We start from the raw sequence: 27262 nt of genomic DNA on the forward strand, positions 1-27262 counted from the left end.
AGAGCTCACAATTAATAGAAAAACTGTTGTTAGTTATTTCAAGTTTGATGAGTGTTACAAGAAGGGAAGAGTACAGGTTGAATATATAGAAGGAAGACCTAAACTAGAACATAAAGAAAATCTTGCTATGGGAAAAAGAGTTTGATTCAAACTTTAAAAGAAAGTACTATACTTAAGGCTGTGGATAATAGTAAAGTACATCACATAGTCTGCAAAATCTTCACACAGGCTGAAAGGGAATTATTTAGGTATGCCCATAGAAATTTATTTCAATATATAGCCTGCCATGAGATTTCAGTAATTCTACAGATTTTTAAAAGATTAAATACTACAAGTTCACTGAAATCTTTATCTTACTCTTTTCATGGATGGTGAGATCATGGCTTAGAATCTCCTTATCCAATAGTAGATCTTTTCTTAAGTCATTTGACTCATAGGACAGGATTAGGAAATCTTAATCCAGTCCTATTTTGCATTTACTGAACTTTACAAAGCAATTTCTCCCTAGGCTAACTCTAGGATTATTGTTTATTAAGGAGATTTACTTCCTTGACAAGTTAAATTTATTCTATGGCTACTCTGTGATAGTCTTGATTCGTTTTGTTTCTTGATGTCATTGTAGCAATGAAAGTTATAACTTCTGTTGGTTTGACAGCATACTACTTAACTTGAAACAAAAAAATTGTAGTATGACATAGTATAGCATCAATTTTCACGTCAGATATGGATTTAAATGTTGTAAATCATATGGGCTTAAGATATCAATCTTGATTCTAAGCAGTTTAATTTGCATCTCATATAAAATAGTGTTTAAATCAATCTCCAATGTGATTTCATCATTAATGTGGAACAAAAGTGCAGTTGATCCTCTTATCCAGAGTTCACTGGAGTATATAAATATATCTACATGTTAAAACAAAGTGGAGAAACCTGTTAGTAGAGTGGGACAAAAAATATTAGTACATGTAAAAAGAAATTATTCCTTTAATATTTTTCAGTTATAACTTACATTTAGTATTATTTTGTATTAGTTTCAGGCGTACAGCATAATGGTTAGACAAAGATATACTTCACAAAGTGCTGCCCTCGATATTTCCACTACCCACCTGGCACCACTCAATATTTTTTACTATGTTCCCTGTGCTGTACTTTACATCCCCATGACTATTTTATAAATAACAATTTGTACTACTTAATCCCTTCACCTTTTTTTACCCAGTACTGTAAATCCCCTCTCATCTGGCAGCTGTCAGTCTGTTCTCTATATCTATGTGTCTGTTTCTTTTTTTGTTTATTTATTTTGCTCTTTAGATTCCACATATAAATGAAATTATATAGTGACTCTTTCACTTAGTATAATACCTTCTGTGTTCATCCTTATTGTCACAAATGGTAAGATTTACTTTTTTATGGTCCAGTAATACTCCATTGTATATATGGACCACATTTTTTTAAATCCACTTATTTGTTGGTGGGCACTTAGGTTGCTTTCATATCTTGGCTATTACAGTATTCCCTCATTATCGCGGGTATTACATTCTAGACTCCCCCCCCCACCCGCAAAGTAGGAACATTACATTTATTCTACACTCTTAAATCTATGTAACTTTAACAGCATACGTATACAGTACCGTAAAATCCTGCAATATAACGAAAAATCCGTGATAAATAATTAAATATATTTTTAAAACTGCCGTGATACAGTGAGGCCATCATAAGTGAACCACGATATAGAGAGGGACTACTGTATATTATAAATAATGCCACAGTACATAGGGATGGGTATATTGTTTCGAATTAGTGTTTTGATTTTTTCAGATACATACCCAGAAGTGGCATTGCTAGGTCATAAGGCAGTTCCATTTTTTTCTTTTTCTTTTTTCTTTTAAAAATGTTTTTGTTCAGTTAAATCTTTTATTTTTTTATTTTATTTATTTTTAGAGAAAAGGGAAGGGAGGGGGGAAAAGAGGGAGAGAAATATGTGTGATTGCCTCTCACATGCCCTCAACCAAGGACCGAGCCTGCAACTGAAACTCAGGCATGTGTCCTGACTGGGAATTGAACTGGTTGGTGACCCTTTGGTTAACAGGCCAGTACTCAGTCCACTGAGCCACACCAGCCAGGGCAAATCTTTTTTATTTTATTTATTTATTTTATTTTTTAATATGCCTTATTGTTTTTGCAATTACAGTTGTCCCTATTTCTTTTCCCTTTGTTCCCCTCCACCTAGTATCTCCCCTCCCTCCAGTTGTGCCCCCCCCCACCCCCGCCTTAGTCCATTCCCTTTGGTTGTGTATATAGTCCTTCTCAACATCTTCCTATCTACTCCACTCCCTCCTACTATGCTTCCTAATTACTGTACCATCTCCTGCCTTTTCCCCCCTTCCCCTTCCCCACTGACCTCCCCCCAAAATGTTCCCTATACCTATAATTCTTTTCCACTCTTGTTGCCTACTTAGTCTGCCTTTGTTTCAATTCCCTAGCTTCTGTTGTTGGTTGTTGTGATACAGTTTTCATTTTAATGTTCATAGTTTTGATCCTCTTTCTCCTAAAAAAGTCCCTTTAACATTTCATATAACAGTGGTTTGGATCTGATGAACTCCTTCAGTTTTACTTTGTCCTGGAAGCTCTTTCTCTCCCCTTCTATTCTGAATGAAAGCTTCGCTGGATAGAGTAGTCATGGTTGTAGGTTTTTGCTTTTCATTACTTTGACTATTTCTTGCCAGTCCCTTCTTGCCTTCAGAGTTTCTTTTGAGAAATCAACTGATAGTCTTATTGGGACTCCTTTGTATGTAATTCTCTTCTCTCGCTGCTTTTAAAATTCTCTCTTTATCCTTAATTTTTGACATTTTGATTATAATGTGTCTTGGTGTGGTTTTCCCTGGGTCCAGTTTTTTTGGAACTCTCTGTGCTTCCTGGACCTGTAAGTCTATTTCCTTCCCTAAGTTAGGGAAGTTGTGCTTCATTATTTTTTTACATAATTTTTCAATTTCTAGTTCTTCTTCTTCACCTTCTGGCAGCCTTATGATTCAGATGTTGGCCCGCTTATAGCTGTCCGATAAGTTTCTGAGCCTCTCCTCATTTTCCTCACTTCTCATTTCCTTTTTCTGCACTGGTTGACTGTTTGTTCCTTCCGTATGTTCCAATTTGTTGATTTGATACCTGGTTTTCTTGCCCTCAGCACTAGTTTCGTATGTGTTTTTGTTCATTTCAGCAGGACTAGCCTTCATTCCTTCCCCATCTTGTTTAAGATCTGCTGTTAGGTCTGTAAGCATTTTTATAACCAAAGCTCTGAACTGTGCCTTAGAAAGATTTTCTATCTGCTGCTTCATTAGATTAGATATTTGCTTTCTGGTCAGCTTCATCAGTGGGATCTCTATCATGATCTGTGCCATCCTGACTGCTTTGTGTTTACCTTTGCTTCCTGGGCAGGGCTGTCACACCCCCTACACTATAGGGGGCAGAGCCCTGTGCACTCGTTACAACCAGGCGACCTGTCCCACCATGCTGTGGCGTTTTCTGCGGGGGTGGAAGTCCAAGATGGATTCCTGTTGTTCACTCTCCACTGAGAGACCGGGAGCCTCCTCCTCCATCCCCACCTCCTCCAGGCCTCACTGTCCAAGGTAATGGAGGTCTGACTTCCCCAGCTTTGGAATTGCAAGCTGATGGGTCTGGTCTGCAGCCGGGAGTGCTCCCCAGGTGCTTCTCGCCTCCACCTAAATACGGGTACCACTTTATAACTATATGTTGGACTTCCATTTATTTTCTGGAACTTCTGGTTATTTCTGGTTTTGCGGTAGTTGTATTCCCTCTTAGTTGTGGAGGGAGATAGAGCATGTCGGTCTAGGCCTCCATCTTGGCCGGAAGTCTCCTGTGTTTGTTTGCTTCCACATCCCGGGGAGAGCTGTTTCTTCTACTACATTGTTAGGGGCGGAGCCTTAGGTATTCATCAGTAACAGGCGACCTGTTTCACCACATTGTGGCGTTATATGCAGGGGAGGGGCCTGAGAAGGAACAATGCCGCTGGCCCAGCACTCACTCCTTTTCCAGGCACTTCTGCATCGGACTGGTACCCCTCTAGCTGCTGCCCTTCCATCTTTCCCAGACTGGGTTGGTCTGCGGACGTTCTAGGACCGTGGGGGCCCTTTAAACAAGCAGCTCTACCAAGAGACTGGCAGTTTCTTCCTCCACCCTAATCCCCAGTGGTTTGTACAGTCAGAAGCATGAGGCTTTATATCTCCCGGCCATAGAACCATGATCTATGCAGTCTAGTCTGGTGTTGGGAACACTCCCCAGGTGTTCCTCCTAGTTCTAAAACATGTGACTGCACTTGCCGCTGCCACTGCTGCCGCCACCAAACCAGGTCCTCTCCATCCCGACTCCACCCCTCCTTCTATGAAGCTCGATTTTCTGGAACTTCTGGTAGTCTCTAGTTTTGAGGTAGTTGTATTTCTTCTTAGTTGTGGCGGGAGATGCAGTGTGTCTGTCTAGGCCTCCATCTTGGCTGGAAGTCTGGGTATTTGTAAATCTTTTTTTTAATTGTATTTTTTTTATTACATTTAGTCCACTTATACCCCTCTCTCCCCAGCAATCACCACACTGTTGTCCATGTCCATGAGTCCTTTCTCCATTTTGCTTAATCCCTCCACTCCCTAACCTTTCCTTCTTGCCTTAGCTATCATTCTATTTTCTGTGAGTCTGTCCCTATTTTGCTTGTTAGTACAATTTGTTCATTAGATTCCACATATGAGTGAAATCATTCAGTATTTGTCTTTCTCTGACTGGGTTATTTCACTTAGCATAATGTTCTCCAGGTCCATCCATACTCTTGCAGAGGGTAAAATTTTATTCTTTTTTGCAGTCAAGTAGTATTCCACTGTGTAAATATCCCATAGTTGTATTAATCCACTCATCTACTGATGGACACTTGGGCTGTTTCCATATCTTGGCGATTGTAAATAACACTACAATGAGTATTGGGGTGCTTAATGTTTTTTCAAATTAGTGTTTTAGGTTCCTTCAGACATATTCCCAGAAGTGGGATTGCTGGATCAAAAAGCAGATTCATATTTAATTTTTTGAGGTATCTCCAGACTGCTTTCCACGGTGGCTACACCAGTCTGTATTCTCCACATCCTTGCTAAGCACTTGTTGTTTGTTGATTTTTTGATGATAGCCATTCTGCCAGGTATGAAGTGATATCTCACTGTGGTTTTAATTTGTCATTTCTCTGATGATAAATGATATTGAGCATCTTTTCATATGTCTTTTGGCCACCTTGTTTTTTGTTGTTGTTGAGTTGTCTTGAGTTCTTTATAAATTTTGGATATTAACCCCTTATCAGATGTATCATTCACAATATGTTCCTCCATTCAGTGGATTGTCATTTCATTTTGCTGATGGTATGTATCACTTGCTGTGCAAAATTTTATTTGATGTAGTCCCATTTGTTTATTTCTTCTTTTGATTCTTTTGTCCAAGAAGAAAGGTCAGAAAAAATATTGCCAAAAGAAAAGTCAGATTTTACTGCCTGTGTTTTCTTCTAGGAATTTTATGGTTTTGGGTCTTATATTTAAGTCTTTAATCCATTTTGAATTTATTTTTTAAAAGGTAGTCTAATTTCAGTTTTTTTGAATGTATTGTTCAATTTTTCAACATACTTTATTGAATAGACTCTCTTTACCCCATTGTATTTTTTGCCTTCTTTGTCAAATATTAATTGACCACATAGGTGTTGGTTTATTTCTGGGCTCCCTATTCTTTCTGTTGATATATGTTTCTGTTTTTATGCCAGTATCATGCTCCTTTGGTTTCTGTAGCATAGTAGTATGGTTTGATATCATGTAGCATGATACCTCCAACTTTGTTCTTCTTCCTCAGGATAGCTGTGGATTTTTGGACATTTGTTCTGTTCTCGTTCTGTGAAATATATCATTGGTATCTTTTTAGGAAATGTGTTGAATCTATACATCACTTTGGATATTATAGTGATTTTAATGATGTTAATTCTTCATCATCGTGAACATGGTATATTGCTTTTCACTTTATTTGTATACTTGCTGTTTCTTTCTTTGTTGCCTTATAATTTTCTGAGTATAGTCCTTTTACATTTTGGGTTAAATTTATTCCTAGGTATTTTATTTTTTTGAGGCAATTGTAAATGGGATTGTTTTCTTAGTTTCTCTTTCTGATAGTTAAATATTGGTGCATATTTATTGATAGTTCAATAAAAAGTACAAGCAGTTTCTAAATACTACTTTTGTATCCTGCTTCTTAATTCATTTATGACTTCTAGTAGTTTTTTAGTGGAATCTTTAGGGTCCTCTGCATACAGTGTCATGGCATCTGCAAATAATTAGTTTTACTTCTTCCTTTTCATTGTGAATGTTTTTCATTTCTTCTTGTCCAATTGCTGTGACTAAGACTTCTATTACTATGTTGAATAACAGTCGTGATAGTGGACATCCCTGTCTTGTTTTTGATCTTAAGGGACACCTCTCAGATTTTCCCTGTTGAATATGATGTCATATATACCCTTTATTATGTTGCATTTTCTCTCTGTTTTTACTTATTTCAGAGTTGTTTTTAATCATAAATGAATTCTGGATTTTGTCAAATTCTTTTTCTGTACCTATTGATATGATCATATGAATTTTACCCTTTATTTTGTTTATGTGGTGTATCACATTAATTGATTTGTGAATATTGTGTCAGCATTACATCCATTCCACTTGGTCATGGTGTGTGATTTTTCTTGTTTGCTCTGTCTGTTATGTTTTGTTTGATTTTTGTGTGTATATGCTCTTTTGAATTTGTTGCTTGATTCAGTTTGCTTATATTTTGTTGAGGATTTTTGCATCAATATTTATCAGGGATATTGGTCTATGATTTTCTTTATTTGTGGTATCTTTATCTGTATTTGGGTTTAGTATAATGCTGACCTCATAAAATGAGTTTGAGAATGTTCCCTCTTCTTGAAATTTTTGGAATGGTTTGAGAAGTGTAGGTTAGTTCTTCTTTGAATGTTTGGTATAATTTACCTGTGAAGCCAAGTAAATTTTGTTTATTGGCAGTTTCTTTATTACTACTTAAATTTTGTGGGTTGTATTTAGCCTGTTCAGATTTTCTGTTTCTTGATTAGCTTTGGAGGATTGTATATTTCTAGGAGTTAATTCATTTCTTCTAGGTTGTTTATTTTGTTGGCATATAGCTGTTGATAATATTTTCTTATAATTCTTTGTATTTCAGTGGTATCAGTTGTTCCCTCTCTTCTTTCTGATGTTATTTATTTGGATCCTCTCTTTTTGTGTTTATCAGTCTTAAAGGTTTATCAACCTTGTTTGTCTTTTCAAAGAACCAGGACTTGGTTTCATGAATATTTTTGTATTGATTTTTAGACTATTTTGTTTATTTCTGCTTTGATCTTTATTATTTCCTTCCTTCTACTCACTTTGGACTATTTTGTTATTGTTATCGTTATTCTTTTTCTTGTTTCTGAAGGTATAAGAATAGATTGTTAATTTGAGATTTTCATTGTTTTTGTGGTAGGCCTGTATTGCCAAGATTTCCCTTATGGGACTGCTTTGTCTGTGTCTCATAAATTTTGGGTTGTTGTTGGTTTCATTGTACCTTTTGTTATCTACCTTGAGCTCTTTGTTTAGTAACATGTTACTTCTCCTCCATGTGTTGATGTGTGTTTCAGGTTTCCTTTTTTTCTGTTTTTGAAATTGATTTGTAGTTTCATACCATTGTGGTCAAAGAAGATGCTTCATATGATCTCAGTCTGTTTTTCTTTTCTTTCCATTTTTTATTTTTGTTCTATCACAGTAGTCTCATCTTTCCCCCATTGCTCTCCCCTGTGCCACCCACCACCCCACTCTCCCATAGTCAAGCCCCACCCTGTTGTCCATGTCATGGGTCATTTGCATTAGTTCCTTGACTACACACTTCCCCATCTGTCTCCCCTTCACCCCCTTCCGCCTCTCCTCTAGTCACTGTCAGTCTGTTCCCTGTTTCCATGCCTCTGGTTCTGTTTTGCTCATTTGTTTCGTTCATTAGGTTCCTGGATTAGGTGAGATCGTATGGTATTTTTATTTTGCCGCCAGGCTTATTTCATTAAGCATAATACTCCCCAATTCCATCCATGTTGTCGCAAAAGGCAGAAGTTCCTTCATTCTTTCTGCTGCATAGTATTCCATTGTGTAAATATACCACAGTTTTTTGATCCACTCATCCACTAATGGAACTTAAGCTGTTTTCAGCACTTGGCTATTGTAAATAGCGCTGCTATGAACATAGGGATGCATGGGTTCTTCTAAATTGGTGTTTCAGGATTCTTTGGGTATAATCCTAGCGGTGGAATTGCAGGATCAAAATGCAGTTCCATTTTTAGCCTTTTGAGGTAATTCCATACTCTTCTCCACAGTGGCTGCTACAGTCTACATTCCCACTAACAGTGCACTAAGGTTCCCTTTTATCCACAGCCTCGCCAACACTTTTTTTGATGATTTGTTATTTGTTGATTTGTTAATGATGGCCATTCTGTCCAGTGTGAGGTGGTATCTCATTGTGGTTTAAATTTGCATCTCTCTGGTGACTAGTGATGTTTGAGCATTCTTTCATATGCTGATGGGCCCTCTGTGCATCCTTCCTGGAGAAGTGTCTGTTCAGGTCCTTTGCCCATTTTTAATTGTATCGTCTCTCTTCTTGGTGTTGAATAGAATAAGTTCTCTATGTTTTGGAGATCAAACCCTTGTCCGAGTTATCATTGGCAAATATGTTTTCCCATACGGTTGGTTCTTTTTTCATCTTGCTGATTTTTTTTTTTTTTTGCAGACGGAAACTTTTTAGCTTGTTGTAATCTCGTTGGTTTATTCTTTCCTTTCTTTCCCTTGCCCTGGGAGATATATCGACAAAAACATTGCTAAGTGAGATATCTGAGATTTTACTGTCTATGTTTTCCTGTATTACTTTTATGGTCTCAGGGCTTACATTTAAGTCTTTGATCCATCTTGAGTTTATTCTGATGTATGATGTAAGTTGATGGTCTAGTTTCATTTTTTTGCATGTCCCTGTCCAGTTCTCCCACCACCATTTGTTGAAGAGGCTATGTTATGCTTCTTCCCCCTTTGTCAAATATTAGTTGACCACGGAGACCTGGGTTTATTTCTGGGCTCTCTATTCTTTTCCATTGATCTATGTGTCTGTTATTAGGCTAGTATCATACTGTTTTGATTGCAGTGGTCTTGTAATATAGTTTGATATCAGGTATTGTGATTCCTTATACTTTGTTCTTCTTTCTCAAGATTACTGAGGCTATTTGGGGTCGTTTTTGGTTCCATATAAATTTTTGAAGTTTTTTTTCTAGGTCTGTGACATATGTCACTGGTATTTTAATAGGAATTGCATTGAATCTATAAATTGTTTTGGATGGTTTTGATTTTTTCCACCCATGAGCATGGTATATGCTTCCATTTATCTGTATCTTTCTTAATTTCTTTTATCACTGTTCTGTAGTTTTCCAAGTATAGGTCTTTTACCTCCTTGGTTAAGTTTATTCCTAACTGTTGTAGTAAGTGGGATTTTTTTTCTGATTTCTGTTCTGATATTTCATTGTTGGTGTATAGAAATGCCTTTGACTTCGTACCCTGCTACTTTGCCAAATTCACTTACTAGGTCGATAGTTTTTTGGTGGAGTCTATAGGGTTTTTCAATGTACACTATCATGTCATCTGAAAATAATGACAGTTTTACAATCCTCCTTTCCAATTTAGATGCCTTTTATTTCTTTTTCTAATCTGATCGCTGCAGCTAGGACTTGCAACACTATATTGAATAGGACTGGAGAGTGTGGACATCTGTGTCTTGTTCCTGATCTTAGGGGGAAAGCTTTTTAGTTTTGCCCATTGAGTGTGAGGTTGGCACCAAGTTTCTCATATATGGTGTTTAATAAGTTGAGGTATGCTTCCTCTATTCCCAGTTTGCTGAGTATTTTTATCCTAAATGGATGATGAACTTTATCTGCTGCATTTTCAGCATCTATTGGTATATCATGTGATTTTTGTCTTTCATTTTGTTTATGTAGTGTATTATATTTATTGATTTGTGACTGTTAAACCATCTTTGCATTCCTGGGACGAATCCCACTTGATTGTGGTGTATGATCTTGTTAATGTGTTGCTGGATCTGGTTTGCCAACTTTTTGTTTAGCATTTTAGCATCTATGTTCATCAGCAATATTGGCGTGTAGTTTTCTTTCTTTGTTGTGTCTTGACCTGGTTTTGGAATTAGGAAAATGCTGGCCTCATAGAAAGAGTTTGGGACTCTTCTCTCCTCTTGGATTTTTTGCAACAGTTTGAGAAGTATGGGGGTTAGCTCTTCCCTAAATGTTTTGCAAAGTTCTCCTGTGAAGCCATCTGGTCTAGGTCTTTTGTATGCTGGGCGTTTTTTGATTACTGTTTCAATTTCACTAGTTGTTATCGGTTTATTCAGATTTTCTGCTGCTTCTTGATTCAGTTTTGGAAGATTATGTGTTTACAGAAATTTGTCCATTTCACCCAGTTGTCAAATTTCTTGTCATATAGTTGTTTGTAGTAATTTCTTACAGTCCTTGGTATATCTGTGGGATCGGTTTTGATTTTTCCTCTTTTGTATCTGATTTTATTTATTTGGGTCTTCTCTCTTTTTTTTTGATGAATCTGGTTAAAGGCTTGTCGATTTTTATCTTTTCAAAGAACGAGCTTTGAAAAGACAAACAGTTTATCTTCCCTTTGAATTGTTCTTTTAGTCTCTATGTCATTTAATTTTTTTCTGAGCTTGATGATTTCCTTCCTTATACTTGTTCTGGGCTTTGTTTGTTGTTGGTCCTCTAGTCCTTGTAGATCTAGGGTTAGTTTGTTTATTTGAGATACTCCTATCCTTTTTTGGTAGGCCTGTATTACTATGAACGGCCTTCACTGTGTCCCATAGGTTTGGGCTGTTGTGAGTTCATTTTTATTTGTTTCCAGAAACTTTTTGATTTCTTACTTGATATCATTGTTAACTAATTCATTATTTAATAGCATGTTGTCCAGTTTCCATCAATATGAATGTTTTTGAATTTTTTTCTAGAGGTTGTTTTCTAGTTTCAAGCCATTGTGATCTGAGAAGATGCTTGATATAATATCAGTTTTCTTGAATTTGTTGAGGCTTGTTTTGTTTCCTACTCTGTGATCTATCTTTGAAAATGTTCCATGTGCATTTGAAAAAATGTATATTTTGCTTCTTTGAAGTGAAAGGTTCTGTATATATCAATTAAGTCCATCTGATCTAGAGTGTTGTTCAGTGCCACAATATCCTTGGTGTTTCTTTGCTTCGAAGATCTGTTCATTGTTGACGATGAAATTCCCCTACTATGAGTATATTGCTGTTGATATCCTTCTTGAAGTCCGCCAACATTTCCTTTTATATTTGGGTGCTCCTATGTTGGGTGCATATATCTTTACAAGGGTTAAATCATCTTGATGGATTGTTCCCTTAAGTATTATGAAATGTCCTTCTTTATCTCTTTTTATGACCTTTGCTGTGAAATCTGTTTTGTCTGATACAAGTATTGCTACCCCAACTTTTTATTCATCCCCATTTGCTTGAAATATTTTTTTTTCCATCCTTTCACTTTCAGTCTGTGTAGATCTTTTGTTTTGACATGGGTTTCTTGTAGACAGCATATTTGTGGGTCATGCTTTCTAATCCAGTCAGTTACCCTGTGTGTTTTGATTGATGTATTTAACCCATTTACATTTATAGTTATTATTGATAGGTAGTTACTCACTGGCATTTTTCCCCTTTGTACCTGAGTTCCTCTCTGCCTCTCTGTTTCTTCATTTTCTTAAAGCAGACCTGATACTAACGGGTCTTTCAATGTTGGTTTGGTGGAAGTGTATTGTTTTAGCCTTTTGTCTGGGAAACTCCTTTTTTTCACCCTCCATTTTGAATGAGATCTTTGCTGGGTAGAGTCGTCTTCATTGTAGGCATTTGTTTTTCATTGCTTGAAATATTTTGTGCCGTTCCCTTCTGTTTGTAGTGTTTCTGTTGATAAATGTGATTATAGCCTTATCGGAGCTCCTTTTTATGTTATTAGCTGTTTCTGTCTTGCTGCTTTTAGGATTCTTTCTTTGTCTTTGAATGTTACCATTTTAATTATGAGGTATCTTGGAGTGGACCTACTTAGGTTCATCTTCATTGGCTCCCTCTGTGCTTCCTGGACTTCTGTAACTTTTCCTCTCATCAAGTTAGGGAAGTTTTCTGTCATTGCTTTTTCAAACATGTTTTTTATTCTTCTCTCCTTCTGAAATTCCTGTGATACGTGTATTACTATGTTTCATGTTGTCTTGCAGCTCTCTTAAAACCTCTTCATTCTTTTTCAAGTCTTTTGTTTTATTGCACTGTCTGGGAATTTTTTTCTACCTTGTTTTCCAGCTCACTGATCCAATCTTCTGCTTCCTCTAGCCTGCTTTTGATTCCTTCCACCATGTTCTTTAATACGTAAATTGTATTGTTCCTTTCCTCCTGGGTCTTATTGATAGTTTCTATGTCCTATTTAATGTGGTGCAGTTCTCTGTAAGTTCCTTGTAGCTTCCCTGGAGGTCTTTGTAGTTTTCTTTGAGTTCGCTGAGCTCATTGAGCCTCCCTATAATCATTATTTTAAATTGCACATCTCATGGTTTGCTTATCTCTATTTCATTTAGTACTCTTTCTGGGGATTCCTCCTTTTCTTTTGATGGGGTGTTTCTTTTATCTCTCCTTTTTTTTTTTTTTTTTTTACTCTTTTTGTTTGTTTCTGCTTCTTAGATTGATCCACTTTGACTTCCTATCTTCATGTTATCATCTTCTGTGGTAGGAGACCTATGGGATTCAGCAGTATAGTCTCCTTGATACCCTGAACTTGATGCTCTTGGGATGCCCTTTATCCCGTTTATTTGGGCTGTCTGGTTGTATTTGGGTTTTGGTGGTTGTTGTGTTGCTGTTTGGTGTGTCCTTTCCTCCAGCTAAACAACTGATATTCACTTCTCCCATCGTGTGTTGTATTCTGTTACAGAGGTGCACTTTCTTTATACTGGATCTGCCCCTCATGGTGTCAGATAATGCCCCAGTCTGGGCCTAGGCTGCTTGACCTAATGATTTCAGTCTTCTTAAGTTTATTGAGACTTGTTTTGTGTCCTGACATGTATATTTTTGAAAATGTTCCTTGTGCACTTGAAAAGAATGCATATTCTTCTACTTTTCAGTGAAATGTTCTGAAAATATCAGTTAAATCCATTTGGTCTAGTGTTATCTTTTAAGGCTTCTATTTACTTGTAGATTTTCTGTCTGGAAGATCTACACATTGATAGAAGTGGTATTAAAATTTGCTGCTATGGACCCCTGCATGTCTTAGTTGTAGTCAGGCCTCTCGCAGTCTCCTCTGCAAATGGGCTCCATGGCTTAGTGCCCCAGTTCCCGCCACCTGTGATCGCATGCCAAGGTCCATGAGGCATCGCCGCCGAAGTTTCCACCTGTCCACAAGCAAGAGCATGGCAGTCATCCCCTCCAGCGTCTGACTAGTGAGCACCCATGACTACTGCCAGTGCCATCTAGGCTCCACTTCCAGTAACATCTCCTGTGGAATTACCCAGTATCCTGGGGAAGCCCTCCACTACCACCCTGGTCTCCCCAAGGCTGACCTGATCACTGGTGGGCGAGCTTCTTTGTCGGGAAGTCCACTCTCCCATTCATGGCCATTGTATTAGAATCCCCAGAGCACTCGACCTCCACCAGCATGATCACCAGTGACCTGGCTCGGAAAGCCACAAGGAAGCTGCTTGGGGGCCAGCCTGGCAGCATCAGTGCCAGGTCTCCGTCCTGAGTGGCCACCACCAGCTATCAGACTTCCAGAGGCACTAGGCTCTTTCGAGCCCCTACCCACCCCTCTTGTGCCCTCTTCCACCTCCTCACCCACACTGTAGACTAGGCAGGCTGCAGCAAGCAGAAACAGTGTGTTGTTTTATATAAAAAACAGCATAACACCAAAAAGGAGGTTGAGGGTGCCCCCTCCCCTTTACTACCCAAGCGACATGCAAACCTTCCTGACCCCTGTGACCATGTTCCTTGCCCCCAGCGGAAAATAAACCAGGAGCAGCCAGTGTGAAAACAAAACAAAAACAAAACAAAAAAAAAAAAAACACAAAAATTTGCTACTATGATTGTATTACTGTTGATCTCTACATCTATCAATGTTTCCTTTACATATTTAGGTGTTCCCATTTTTTTGTGCATAAATGTTTAGTGGGGTTATATTTTTATACTGTATTGATCCCTTTATCATTTTCTAATGTCATCTGTGTCTTTTGGTAGCCTCTGTTTTAAAGTCATTTTTGTCTGATCTAAGTATTGATAACCCTGTTTTGTTTTTGTTTTTTTCATTTCCATTTGCATGACATCTTTTTCTGTCTCTACTTTTAGTCTGGGTAGGTCTTTCATTTGGAAATAGGTCTCTCATAGACAGCATACATATCCGTCTTGTGTTCTTCTCCATTCAGCTACCATATGTCTTTAGATTGTGATACTTAATCTATTTACATATAAAATATTATTTAATAGGTATGTATCTATTGCCATTTTATTCTTTATAATTATATTCCTCTTTTTTTCCCCCTTTTATCTTCTTAAAGTTCCTTTAACATTTCTTACGATACTGGTTTGGTGATAATAAAACTTTTTGAGTTTTTTTTTCATATGGGAAGCTCTTTATTTCTTCTTCAACTTTAAATGATAGCTTTGATGGGTTAACATATTTAGTCTTGGTTGTTGGTCCTTGCTTTTCATAACTTTGAATATTTTGTGCCAATTTTTTCTGGCCTGAAATGTTTCTTTTGAGAAATCAGCTTACAAAGGTACTAGAGCTTACTTGTAGGTAGCTGTTTTTCTCTTATTCCTTTTAGGGTTCTCTCTTTGTCTTTATCTTTGTCATTTTAATTATGATATGTCTTTGTATGGGTTTATTTGGGTTCCTCTTGTTTGGGACTCTCAGTGCTTCCTGGACATGTGTGTCTTTTTCCTTTACTACTTTGGGGACATTTCCGTCATTATTTCTTTAAATAGCTTCTCAATCCTATTCTCTCTCTTTTCTTGTGGTACCCCTAAGATGCGAATGATGTTATACTTGATGTCCCAGAGGTCCCCTTATAGAGTATCCTCATTTTTAAAAGTTGTCTCTTCTTAGTGTTGCCCAGTTTGGGTGTTTTCTGCTACCTTGTCTTCCACTTCACTGGTTTAGTCCCCTACTTAATCTAATCTGCTGTTGAGTCCTCCCAGTTTATTATTTAAGCAGATACTGTATTCTTCATTTCTGGCTCATACTTTTTTATGGTTTCTGTGTCACTTTTTATACTTACACTTTAAGTTCTCACTAAATCCATGCGTTCTTCCCCTAAGTTCCTTGAGTATTATTCTTATACTGTTGTTTTATACTCTGTATCTGGTAGCTTGCTTGTCTCAATTTTATTTAGTTTGTTTTTCTGGGGATTTCTCCTGTTCTTTCATTTGGGGCATTTTTCTTTGTCTCCCCATTTTGACTGACTCTGTATTTGTTTCTGCTATGTCTCCAAGTCTTGGTAGTGTGGCTTCATGTAATAGGTGTCTTGTGTGTTTCAGTGGCACAGTCTATTTTGTCAGCTGATCCAGGGGGTTCAGGAAAGTTTCTTGTATGGGATATTTGAGGCCTTCTTTTATAGTTGAGTGTTGATTGCTGTGGTTGACCATGGGTGGAGTTGAGCTTCATACTGGCTGACTATGACGATTGACTCCCACCATGGTGTTCCATCTGCTATATTTGGGCTGACTCCATGAAACGGAATTTTCCCCAGCAGGGTCTGGTGCTTGAGGAGTCTCCCTTTGGGAATGCCTCTTGTGGAGCTAATTGGGCTATGCTCTGATTTGTTCTGAAGCTTGCCGCCATGTGCATTGCTTCTGGAGGTTTTTGGGGAGGGAATCCAGTTCAGGTCAGTGTCAGATTCTGTCTCTGACTCACCCTAGGTTACCTGTTTTGAGCTACAAAGAGATCCTAGTTTGTATCTCCCTCTTCTGGGTATGGGTACATGTGGAAGGGACCAAACTACATAACAATGCCAACTTCCACCAGCTCCTACCACAGAGGTGTGTCAGCAGACGGCCAGGGCACTCAGATCTGCCTCTAACTGCTGACTTCTTGTTAGTCCCAGTCATTGAAAGAGCCTCTGGCAGTACATGATTTAGATGAGATAGGCTCTCAATGAGTATCAGGTAGGATGAGTGCTGTTCACCAGGTTGATACAGATTCAAACTTGGTACCAATACTGGGTCTGAGGCCACTCAGCAGAAGTCTCAGTGTATATGAAGGACAACTGCCACTTGTGAACCGTTGTGGTAGGGTTGAATCTAAAGGAGTTGTCAGAGTGAGGCCAGCAGAGTTAATTAGGCTAAAACAGATAAAAAGTTGGCCATATGGAGGGAGGGCTCTGTATAAGGATGGTGGCGCTGGTTGGTGTGAGGGGAAAAATGGCCCTCTCCCTCTTGCCACACAACTCAGCCTCATCCTGTGTATCTCTGACACAACCTGAGTTTGGCTAGATCTCCTCAAGAGCCTTTCAAGAAAGTCTGCACTGTGGATCCAGGCTGGACGTTGAATGCATCCAGCATACTTCTCTGCTGGGCACGTGCTTGGCAGGGCTGGACCACCGGAAGTCAGGAGGAGGAGCTACTGCATTTTTCCAGGTTGATGGTTAATAGAGGGGAGTGTTCAGCCCAGGATAGATGACATCTCTGGGCCATATGGGAGTGCAGACTTACCACAGGGACCTTGGCGACTGTTCCTTTAGCCCTCTCCCTGAAGCCATACAACCCACTATCTTCCCATATGACTCCAGTTTGCTCTGAGCCACCTTCCCTCTGCCGGAGCCTAGGATAAGTGACTACCGACAAGATTTTGTGCATTGGCCCTGTCAGAGGACGCATGGGTTTCTAAGTCTCTTCCTAATGAATGGAATCCCTATTTACATAGCCAGATGTTATGTGGGCTTTGTTTCTGGATCTGGTGCTCTGGTATGAGGAACCTGGTGTGGTCCTGAGACACCCCCCCGCCCCCCCACTCCTCAGGTGTGATCTTCGCACCTGAGATATCCTTCTGAATTCTCAACCACTGCACACGGATGGGTGCATGGTTAGCCCTTTCCACATCTCCACCCTTCCTACCAGTCTTGATGCAACTTCTTGTGTAAGTCCTTAGATATGGGATGTCTGCTCAGCTAATCTTCAGTAGATTAGCCTGGTTTATTGTTCTGTAATTTGGTTGTGATTCTGGTTTGTTCCTGGGAGGAGGTGAATATTACTTTTATCTACTCTGTCGCCATCTTGGACCTTCCAAAGTAAGTGTAGTCTTTTTCTTTTTCCCATTTGTTTGTTTGTTTGTTTTTTTAGAGAGATGAGAAGGGAGGGAGAAAGGGAGAGAAAGATTGCTGTGGGAGAAACATTGATTGGTTACCTCTTGTACACACAGCAACCGGGGACCAAACCCACAATTAAGACATGTGCACTGACCAGGAATTGAACTGGTGACCTGTTGCTTTGTGGGGTGATGCCCAACCATCTGAGGCACACTGGCCAGGGCTCCATTTATTTATTTTTTATTGAATTTATCGGGGTGACCTTGGTTCATAAAACTACATAGGTTTCAGGTATAGTTATACAGTACATCATCTTTATATTTTATTCTGTGTTTACAACCCCAAATCAAGTCTCCTTCCATCACCATTAAGCCCCTCTTTACCTACTTCTACCTTCCCACACTCTGCTTTCCCTCTGGTAATAACCATACTGTTATCTGTGTATATGAGTTTTTTGCTTAATCCCTTCACTTTTTATCCAACCCTGCAAACCCCCACTGCCTGATAGCTGTTAGTCTGTTCTCTATGTTTGAGTCAGTTTCTGTTTAGTCTGTTTATTTTGTTTATTAGATTCCACATCAGTCAAATCATATGGCACTTGTCTTTCTCTGACTGACTGACTTCATTTAGAGAAGGAACCCCCCCCAAAACAGAATTTATTTATAAAAATTTGTGTATTTATTCTTAACATGTTTAAACTTCAGTCACCTTCAAAGTACTCTCCATTTGATGAAACATACCAATGAAAACATTTTTTCCACTGCTCAGAACAGTTTTTGAACATGCCAATTTTGATGCCTTTCAGTGCTTCTGCTGTTTTTTTGTTTCACCTCTTCCACATTGTCAAAAACATTTCCCTTTGAGGACTTTTTTCATCCAGGAAAACAAAAAAAGTCATTTACTGTGAGATCAGGTGAACATGGTTGGTGGAACGTGGGGGTCATGCTGTTTTTGGTCAAAAATTGCTGAATACTCAGCACAATGTGTGCAGGTGTGCTCGTAAATCACCCATCATGAAATAAACAAGTGCATTGAAAAAGTCTGCATAAAAAAAAAAAATTTTTTTTTCTCACCGAACCTGAACGCAGCCTCTCATAACAAAGCCAGCTGGTACACTGATACAGATGGGTTCCTAGAACACTCACCTAGTGGGGGAAGGCTGTACTATAAGCGGCCCACCTTGTATAAAAAAGATAATTCATTTTTTGGGGGGGGGTCTCCCCTCATGTTCTCCAGGCCCATTTATGGTGCTGCAAAAGGTAAGCTTTCATTCTTTTTTATAGCTGAATGGTATTCCATTGTGTACTATAGTCTTTTTATCCACTCACCTACTGGACACTTAGGCTGCTTCTAAATCTTGGTTATTGTAAATAATGCTACAGTAAACATAGGGTGCATATATTCTTTCAAATTAGTGTTTTGGGTTTCTTTGGATATATTTTCAGAAATAGAACTGCTGGGTCACAAGAAAGTTCCACTTTTAAATTTTAAGGTAACACCATACTGCTTTTCACAGTGGCTACAGAATCTATTCCCACCAACAATGTGTGAGAGTTCCCCTTTCTCCACCTCCTTGCCAGCACTTAAGTGTTGATTTATTGATGATGACCATTCTGACTGGTATGAAGTGATATCTCATTGTGGTTTTAATTTGCATTTATCTGATGATTAGTGACATTGAGCATCTTTTCATATGTCTGTTAGCCATCTATATGTCCTGTTTGGAGAAGTGTCTATTCAGATACTTTACCTGTTTTTTAATTGGGTTTTTTCTTTTCCTGGTGTTGAGTTTTATAAGTTCCTTATACATTTTGCACATTAACCCTTAATCAGATGTACAGTAGTCCCTCACTATATCGTGGTTCACTTATCGCAGCCTCACTGTATCGCAGGATTTTTAAAAATATTATATGTTGTTAAGTTACATAGATTTAAGAGTGTAGAAGAAATGTAAGGTTCCTACTTCGCGGGGGTGTCTGGAATGTAACACCCGCAATAAGTGAGGGAATACTGTATTGGTGAATATGTTCGTCCATTCAGTGACTTGTTTTTTTGTTTTGTTGATAGTTTCCTTTACTCTGCAAAAACTTTTTACTTTGATGTTGTCCCATTTATTTTTGTTTTCCTTGCCCAAGGCAATAATATCAGAAAAAAATATTGTTATAAGAAATGTTCAAGATGTACTACCTGTGTTTTCCTCTAGGATTTTTATGGTTTTGAGTCTAACATTTAAGTCTTTATTTCATTTTGGCTTTATTCTTGTGTATAGTATAAGAAGATGGTCAAGTTTCTTTCTTTTTCTTTCTTTTTTTGCATGTATCTGTCCCCTTTTCTGCACACCATTTTTTGAGTTTACTATTTTTACCTCATTGTATATTTTGCCTCCTTTGTCAAATATTAAGTGACTATAAAAGCACAGGTTTATTTCTGGGCTCTATTTTGTTCCATTTATCTATGCCAGTACCATGCTGTTTGATTACTGTGGCCTTATAGTATACTTTGATTCCTCCAACTTGTTTTTTTTCTTTTCTTTTTAATTATATCACTTTTTTTAAAGTATATTTTATTGATTATGTTGTTACAGTAGTCCCAGTTTTCTTCCCTTTGCTCCTCTCGGCCCAGTACCCCCTTCCCTCCAGCAATCCCACCCCCTTTAATTCATGTCTGTGGGTCCTGCATATAAGTTCTTTGGCTTCACTCTTTCCTATATTATTCTTAACATCCCCCTGTCTATTTTGTACCAACTGATTATGCTTCTTAGTTCCTGCACCTTTTCCCCATTTCTCCCCCTCCCGCCTCGCAGCTGATAACCCTCCAAATGCTCCCCATACCTATGATTCTGTTCCTATTCTGGTTTGCTTAGTTGAATTTTGTTTTTATTTTTTAGATTCAGTTGTTGATAGTTGTGAGTTTGTTGTCATTTTAGTGTTCATAGTTTTGACCTTCTTTCTCTTAAGTAAGTCCCTTTGACATTTCATATAATAATGGCTTGGTGATGATGAGCTTCTTTAGCTTCACCTTGTTTGGGAAGCACTTCATCTGCCCTCCCATTCCAAATGATAGCTTTGCTGGATAGAGTAATCCCAGTTGCAGGTTGCCTTTCATCACATTGAATACTGCTTGCCAGTCCCTTCCTGCCTGCAAAGTGTCCTCTGAGAAATCAGCTGATAGTCCTATAGGCAGCCTCCTGTAGGCAACTCTCCACCTCTCTCTTGCTGCCCCCAGGAATCTCTCTTTATATTTCACCTTTGGCATCTCAGTCATGATGCTCCTGGTGTGGTCCCCTCTGGGTCCAGCTCGCCCAGGACCCTCCGTGCTTCCTGGACCTGTATGGCCATCTCCCTTGCAAAATTTGGGAAGTTTTCCTCATTTTTTCCAATTCTGGCTTCTTCATTCTGCACTGGTAACTGTTTTTTTCTTTCTTATGTTCCAAATCATTGATTTGAGCCCCAGTTTCCTTCCCTTCACCATTGGTTTTGTGTGGATTTTCCTTCGTTTTACTTAGCATAGCCTTCACTTCTTCTCTTATGCGTTTGCCATACTCAAGCATATCTATCAAGCCTGTGAGCATCTTTATCACCAGTGTTTTGAATTCTGCATCTGTTAGGTTGTTTTATCTCCTCATCTGTTAGGTTGGCTATCTCCTTGTCGCTTAGTTCTCCCACTGGAACCTTGATCCATTCCCCCTTTTGGGCCATACTCCTCTCTCTTTTCATTCTGACAGGCTCCTGTGTTTGTTTGCCTCCGCATCCCAGGTAGAGGTGTTGCTCCTGTTACGTTGTAAGGGGCGTAGCCTTAGGAATTCGTCAGTACAGGGCGACCTGTTTCACCACATTGTGGCGCTGTATGTCGTAGAGGGGTCTGAGAGGGAAAAATGCCACCAGCCCAGCACTCTCCCCTTTTCCAGGCACCTATCCTACTTCCGTACCCGACTGGTGCCCCTCTAGCTGCTGCCCTGGCTGTCGTTCCCAGAGTGGGTGGGTCTTTGGACATTCTAGGACCATGGGGGCCCTTTAAACAAGTGTACTCTGCTGAGAGACCAGCAGTTTCTGCCTCTACCCCAACCGCCACTGGTCTGCACAGTCAGAAGCAATGAGGCTTGATTTTCCCCAGTGTTGGGGCTGTGAGCTGCGAAGTCCGGTGAGGAGCTGGGAACGCTCTCAAAGTAACCCTCCTGACTTTTTAAAACGTGTGACTGTGCTTTCTGCTGCCGCCACTGCCACCACCACACTGCGTCCTCTCCGTCCCAGCTCCTCCCCTCTTACCTGTCTGGATGAGTATTTCTTCTTTATATCTTTCTTTGCTAGACTTCCATGTAGTTTGATTTTTTTGGAACTTCTGGTTGTTTCTAATTTTGAGGTAGTTGTATTTCTTCTTAGTTGTGGAGGGAGACGCAGCGTGTCTGTTTATGCCTCCATCTTGGCCAGAAGTCCCTCCAACTTGGTTCTTTTTTCTCAGGATTGCTGTGGCTATTCTGGGCCTTTTGTGATTCCATATAAACTTTTGGAATATTCTTCTAGTTCTGTGAAATGTACCATTGCCATCTTGATAAAAACTGAGTTGAATCTGTAAATTGCTTTGGGCAGTTCATTCTTCCTGTCCATGAACACAATGTATGCTTCCACTAACTTGTATACTCCTTTAATTTATTTCTTCATTGCTTTATAATTTTTCTAGTACAGGCCTTTTACATTCTTGGTTAAATTTATTCCTAGTTACTTTTTAAAAGCAATTTAAATGGAATTGTTTTCTAATTCTTCATTTCTGATAGTTCATTATTGATATATAAAAATGAAACATTTCTGGATATTTATTTTGTATTCTGCTGTATAGGACCCTAAAGATAGCACCAAAAAACTACTAGAACTGATAAAAGAAGTATATTCTTGACCAGTGTGATAGACCTGTAAAAAACTGGAATGAGCTAATCAATTAGATTAGTAACTGTTAGTTATAGATGATTAATTTAGGACAATACAGAAATAGTAAAAGCAAAAGTCCTAAATATTCCTTTAAATTTACTTTAGTTTTTCAAACAGTTTTGGAGAATATTTATTTGTATTTTTTCCATTAAATCACCTTTTAGATACTCAAGCTACTTGTGAAACTACTTGTGAGGTTGGGGTACTTATTTTCTTTTGCGAATCCAGCTACTGTGTTAGTATTTATGTGGCAGAATTCACATTCCAAAATGCTCTCTTATTTTTTAATGTGTTGAATATCACATTTATAATAGAATAAGAATACAGCATTTGAACAACATATTAAAATGTCACTACGTATGTGTCCTAGTTGAAAAAGTGCTCTGACTTTATCTACAAATGCAATATAAAATGATTTCTAATAAAATATTTCCATGTACAAACTTTTGGAATTATGGCTTTAAAAGGAAGATTATGTGAAAATTTTATTTGTAAATCATAAAAGCAATTATTACATATATAAAGATGATTTTAAGAATAATTTATTAGACCTGTACTTTTAAGAGAACCTATTATGAGTGCAGCACTTGGGTGTTTTATCAGAAACTTTAAAATTATGGCCTATACAAACTTTTTTTTTTTTTTAGTGAGCTAGAATATTTTATTTTTTTTTACTTTTGAATGTTCTTTTACAGTTGTCCCATTTTCCCCCCATTGCTCTCCCCTTTTCTGCCCACCACCCCACACTCCCACAGTGCCTTTAGCATCTTTTGCAGTGCTGGTTTGGTCAAAATATATTCTTTTAGCCTTTTGTCTGAAAGCCTCCTTATTTCACCTTCCATTTTGAATGAGAGTCCTGCTGGGTAAAGTAGTTGGGTTGTAGGCCTTTGTTTTTCATTGCTTGAAATATTTTTTTATCATTCCCTTCTGGCTTGTAGTGTTTCTGTAGAAAAATCAGCTGATAGCCTTATCAGAGCTCCCTTGTATGTTATTTGCTGTCTCTCTCTTGCTGTCTTTAGGATTCTCTCTTTGTCTTTGAATGTTGCTATTTTAATTATGATGTGTTTTGGAGTGGACCGCTTTGGGGTCATCTTTGGGACCCTCTGTGCTTCCTGGACTTGCGAAAGTTTTTCTCTCATCTTTGGCAAGTTTTCTGTCATTAATTTCTCACACAGGTTTTCTATCCCTTGCTCCTCTTCTTCTCCTTCTGGTATCCCTATGATATAGTTATTATTACATTTCATGTTGTCCTGCAGCTCTCTTAGACCGTCTTCATTCTTTTTCAGTCTTTTTTTCATACTGTTGCACTGTCTGGGAATTTTTTTCTATGTTGTCCTCCAGCTCGCTGATCTGATCCTCTGCTTCATCTAGCCTGCTTTTGATTCTTTCTACTATGTTCTTCAGATCAGAAGTTGTATTCTTCATTTCCTCTGGCTCTTATTGATAGTTTCTATGTCCTTTTTAATGCTGGTGTAGTTCAAAGTAAGTTCCATATAGCTTCCTTGGAGTTCTCTGTAGTTGCCCTGTAGTTCTTTATAGTTTCCCTGGAGTTCTTTGTAGTTTTCTGAGTCTGTTGAGTTCATTGAGCTCCCTTATTACCATTATTTTGAATTCCATATCTGGTAGTTTGCTTGCCTGTAATTCATCTATCACTCTTTCCTGGAATTCCTCCTTTACTTTTGATGGGGTATTGTTTCTTCGTTTCCCCACTTTGGGTGAGTCTTCTAGTTTGTTTCTGCTTTTTAGATTGATCTGCTTTGACTTCCTGCCTTCATAGTGTGACCTACTGTGGTAGGAGTCCTGTGGGATTCAGTGGTACAGCCTCCTTGATCTCATGGACTTGATGCTCTTGGGATGCCCTTTGTGACATTCACTTGGGCTATCTGGTAGTATTTCGGTTCTGGCCGTTGGGTTGCTCTTTGTTGAGTATTTCCCTCCAACTAGCTGACAGAGATTAACTCCACCCACCTCGTCTTTGAACTGTTATTGAGCTACTGCTAAAACAAAACCACCAGCCCAAGAAAGAAATCCACACCCAAAAAGATATATCTCACTCTCAGTCACAGTATCAACTGCAAATGAGCCAGTATTAATAAGGATGTGAAGAGATTAAGACTATTATAAGAAAGGAAAAACAAATAAGAGTTGACTAACTGAAAGAAAAATGAATTTTGAGAGGGGAGGGTGGAGTAATAATAGTAGCAAGTAGGAACAAGGCAATGAGAGAAAGAAAGTAAAATTTATATTGCATATAAAAAAGGGAGGGAAGAAGGCAGAATGAAGAGAAGGGAAGTGTGTAGTATTAGGTTTAAACAGAAGTTATAAAATATATAATGTGTGAGAAAACAAACACACAAAAAACTAAGGAAGATAAATAAGAACAACAAATAGGCACCAGATCAGAGAAATATTTTCACCACAGCACTATCAACAACCTCTGAGCTAAGATTAATATAGGTGGGATGGGAGTAAGAAGTAAAAAATAAAGAAAGAGAAGCTTAAGATGTCTGGAGGAGAGTGAAGTTATTTTGAGATGATAAGAGGGAGAGGGAATACTAGGAGTAAGGAATGAAAACCCGGCTAAGACAGGGAAAATTTTAAATTTAAAATGAAAGAAGGAAAGGGCTGGAGGAAGGTTCCAATGGAGTAGGAGAGGGGGACGATAAGATTTGATATTTGAAATACCAAAATAATGAAGATCTAGAAATGAAATTGCAGAAATGCCACAACCACCACCATATCCACAGCTGATGAACGAAGATTGATCAAGTTGGGGAGAGAATAAGTATATTTTATGAATGGGAAAAAGAATGTAAGGTGACTGATGACAAGAAAAAAATGGTTTTGAGAGACTGGGTAGGGGGGGTGATTGTAGGAGTGTGGAATGGAAACAAGTAGTAGTAAGAGAGAAGATAGAATTTAAAACAAAAATAAGAAGAGGAAATCAGATGGTAAAGTGGTGTAAGAGAAGGGAGGAACTAAATATGAGATTTGAAATAAACTATAATATAAAAACTAGTGACCTAAAATGCACAAACTGTAGTGAATTTAAAAAGCTATGCAGTTGAGTGAGCCCAGAGTCCTGCTGAAATCTTGGGTCTTTCCTCAGCTCTTCTTCCAAAAGAGCCTCTGGGTAGCCCCAATGCTGCAGCACCGGTCCCTGGGGCCCCGTTCTCCATGTGTTCCCCCATTCCAAAAATTACACGGTCATATTCAGGACTGACCTCTGTCTTCCCATGCCTCTGACAGTGTCATACACAGTTTCTTACTGGATCCTTCCCAGATTTCGCTGGGAAGGGACCCTGTGGTGATACAGTAACACTGGGCAGGGTCGGAGAGCTGACTTTGCTCCCTCCAGTGATCTTCAGCCTGTGGTGGGAGCACAGTTTCTAGGGCCCGCACTGCCCCAGCTTTCTCTCTTTGCCCTGGTAGCCTAGTGGCTACTGAGCTGGTCTGCAGCTGCCCCTGCATGGTGCAGTCAGAAGCACTGGACTGGGCATCCCTAGCGATTCCGCTTAGAAAGCACAGGCCCCTGGTTTTTGCCCTCTCCCACACAGTCCTCACGCTCTCTTCCCTGTCCCCGCTCACTCACAGCCACTCTCACTCACTCTCTGCTCTGTGTTTTAACTCTCAAGTCCAGTCCACAATAGGAGCAAGTAGACAGGGCTGCTAACTACTCTGCTGTCATCTTTCCTCCACAAACTTAAATTTATAAATTAAAATTATCAGTGAAAAGTATTACTTTTAGCAAGAGACTCATAGGCTCATGGTCTTCCCCAAGAGAGAGTGATAGCATGGATAGCTAACCTCAGCACAGGTGAGTTTTATTGCGACCCAACAAAGTTTTTACCTGACCTGGGTTTTAAAGTAAGCAATAATAAGAGTGCCATTTTTTGTAAAGGTGGCAGATTCTAAGAAAATAAAATTTTAATCTCAGTGTTTTGGTTTTACACTATATTTAAAATTTTTATTTATTGTAATTAAATTTATTGGGGTGACAGCGGTTTGTAAAATTATATAGGTTTCAAGAGTACAATTCCATGACACATCATCTGTATATTTCATTGTTTGTCCACTACTCAAAATCTCTTTTAAATGTTTTATGTCTCCTAATTTCCCAAGTGTCTATCTAATATAGAAGTGGTATAGACTGAAAAAGTAGTAAGTGTGGGAGGCTACAGGGTAGAAAACATTAGAATATAATTAGAAATATCAGGTCTGGATATGTCAGAGTCAGATGTTTTTAATAGAGAAACGTTGATATTCCATATATATATATGTAGTTCTTTGTTTTTGTTTTTGTTTTTGTTTTTTGAGAATACTTACTGAAATATGGAAAAGATTGTGGATGTCTCTCATTTTGTCTGGCCTTTTATCAGCTAAGTATCCCATTCTCTGTTCTGTTCTTTGCTTTCTTGGCACAGTTCAGTGGACCAGGGGAGGAGAAATTGAAACATGCTGCTGCTACCTTTTGTAGTAACCAACCTTTTGCCCTGGAAATGATTAAATCGCGCCAGAAAAAGGATTCTCGATTCCACACTTTCGTACAAGTGAGTTGAGTGTGCTCTGTAGGAGAAAAAAAAATACAATTTTTTAACAATTATAGAATAAGCTGGGGGATTCTAAGTCTTTCGCAAAGATTATATCTATGTTAATGCTCTTAAATCTATAAATGCTCTCTTAAACTACTGAAATGTTGAAAAATAAAGAATAGGTATCAGGATTAAAATACTTGAGGTAGAAGTTCACATTGCCATAGGGATATTGTCCAGAAGTGGTCCATGTACAATATTAAAATAGTATTATCAAAACATAAGAAAGGGTTTATATCCAGTCCAGAGAAGACTATAACAGCAGTCATACTTTTTGAGGTATGTATTGGTATAGATCAAGGGTCAGTAAGCT

The 27262-nt window shown here is 38.5% G+C and overlaps 1 protein-coding gene and 1 pseudogene across 3 annotated transcripts in view; both read left to right on the top strand.

Annotated features, from left to right (window-relative positions):
- Positions 1-27262, top strand: part of ARHGEF12 (Rho guanine nucleotide exchange factor 12) — a 124913-nt gene that overhangs the window by 76970 nt on the left and 20681 nt on the right. For all 3 annotated transcript variants that reach the window (XM_090266137.1, XM_090266138.1, XM_090266136.1), the window contains one exon: positions 26782-26907. In XM_090266137.1, coding sequence (XP_090122263.1) covers positions 26782-26907 — 126 coding nt within the window. The remainder of the gene's footprint in view (positions 1-26781; positions 26908-27262) is intronic.
- LOC150019091 (pancreatic progenitor cell differentiation and proliferation factor pseudogene) lies at positions 13551-13882 on the top strand (annotated as a pseudogene).

This window comes from Furipterus horrens, unplaced genomic scaffold (genome assembly GCF_987537825.1).
Source record: "Furipterus horrens unplaced genomic scaffold, mFurHor1.1.pri manual_scaffold_2, whole genome shotgun sequence".
Lineage (NCBI taxonomy): Eukaryota > Metazoa > Chordata > Mammalia > Chiroptera > Furipteridae > Furipterus > Furipterus horrens.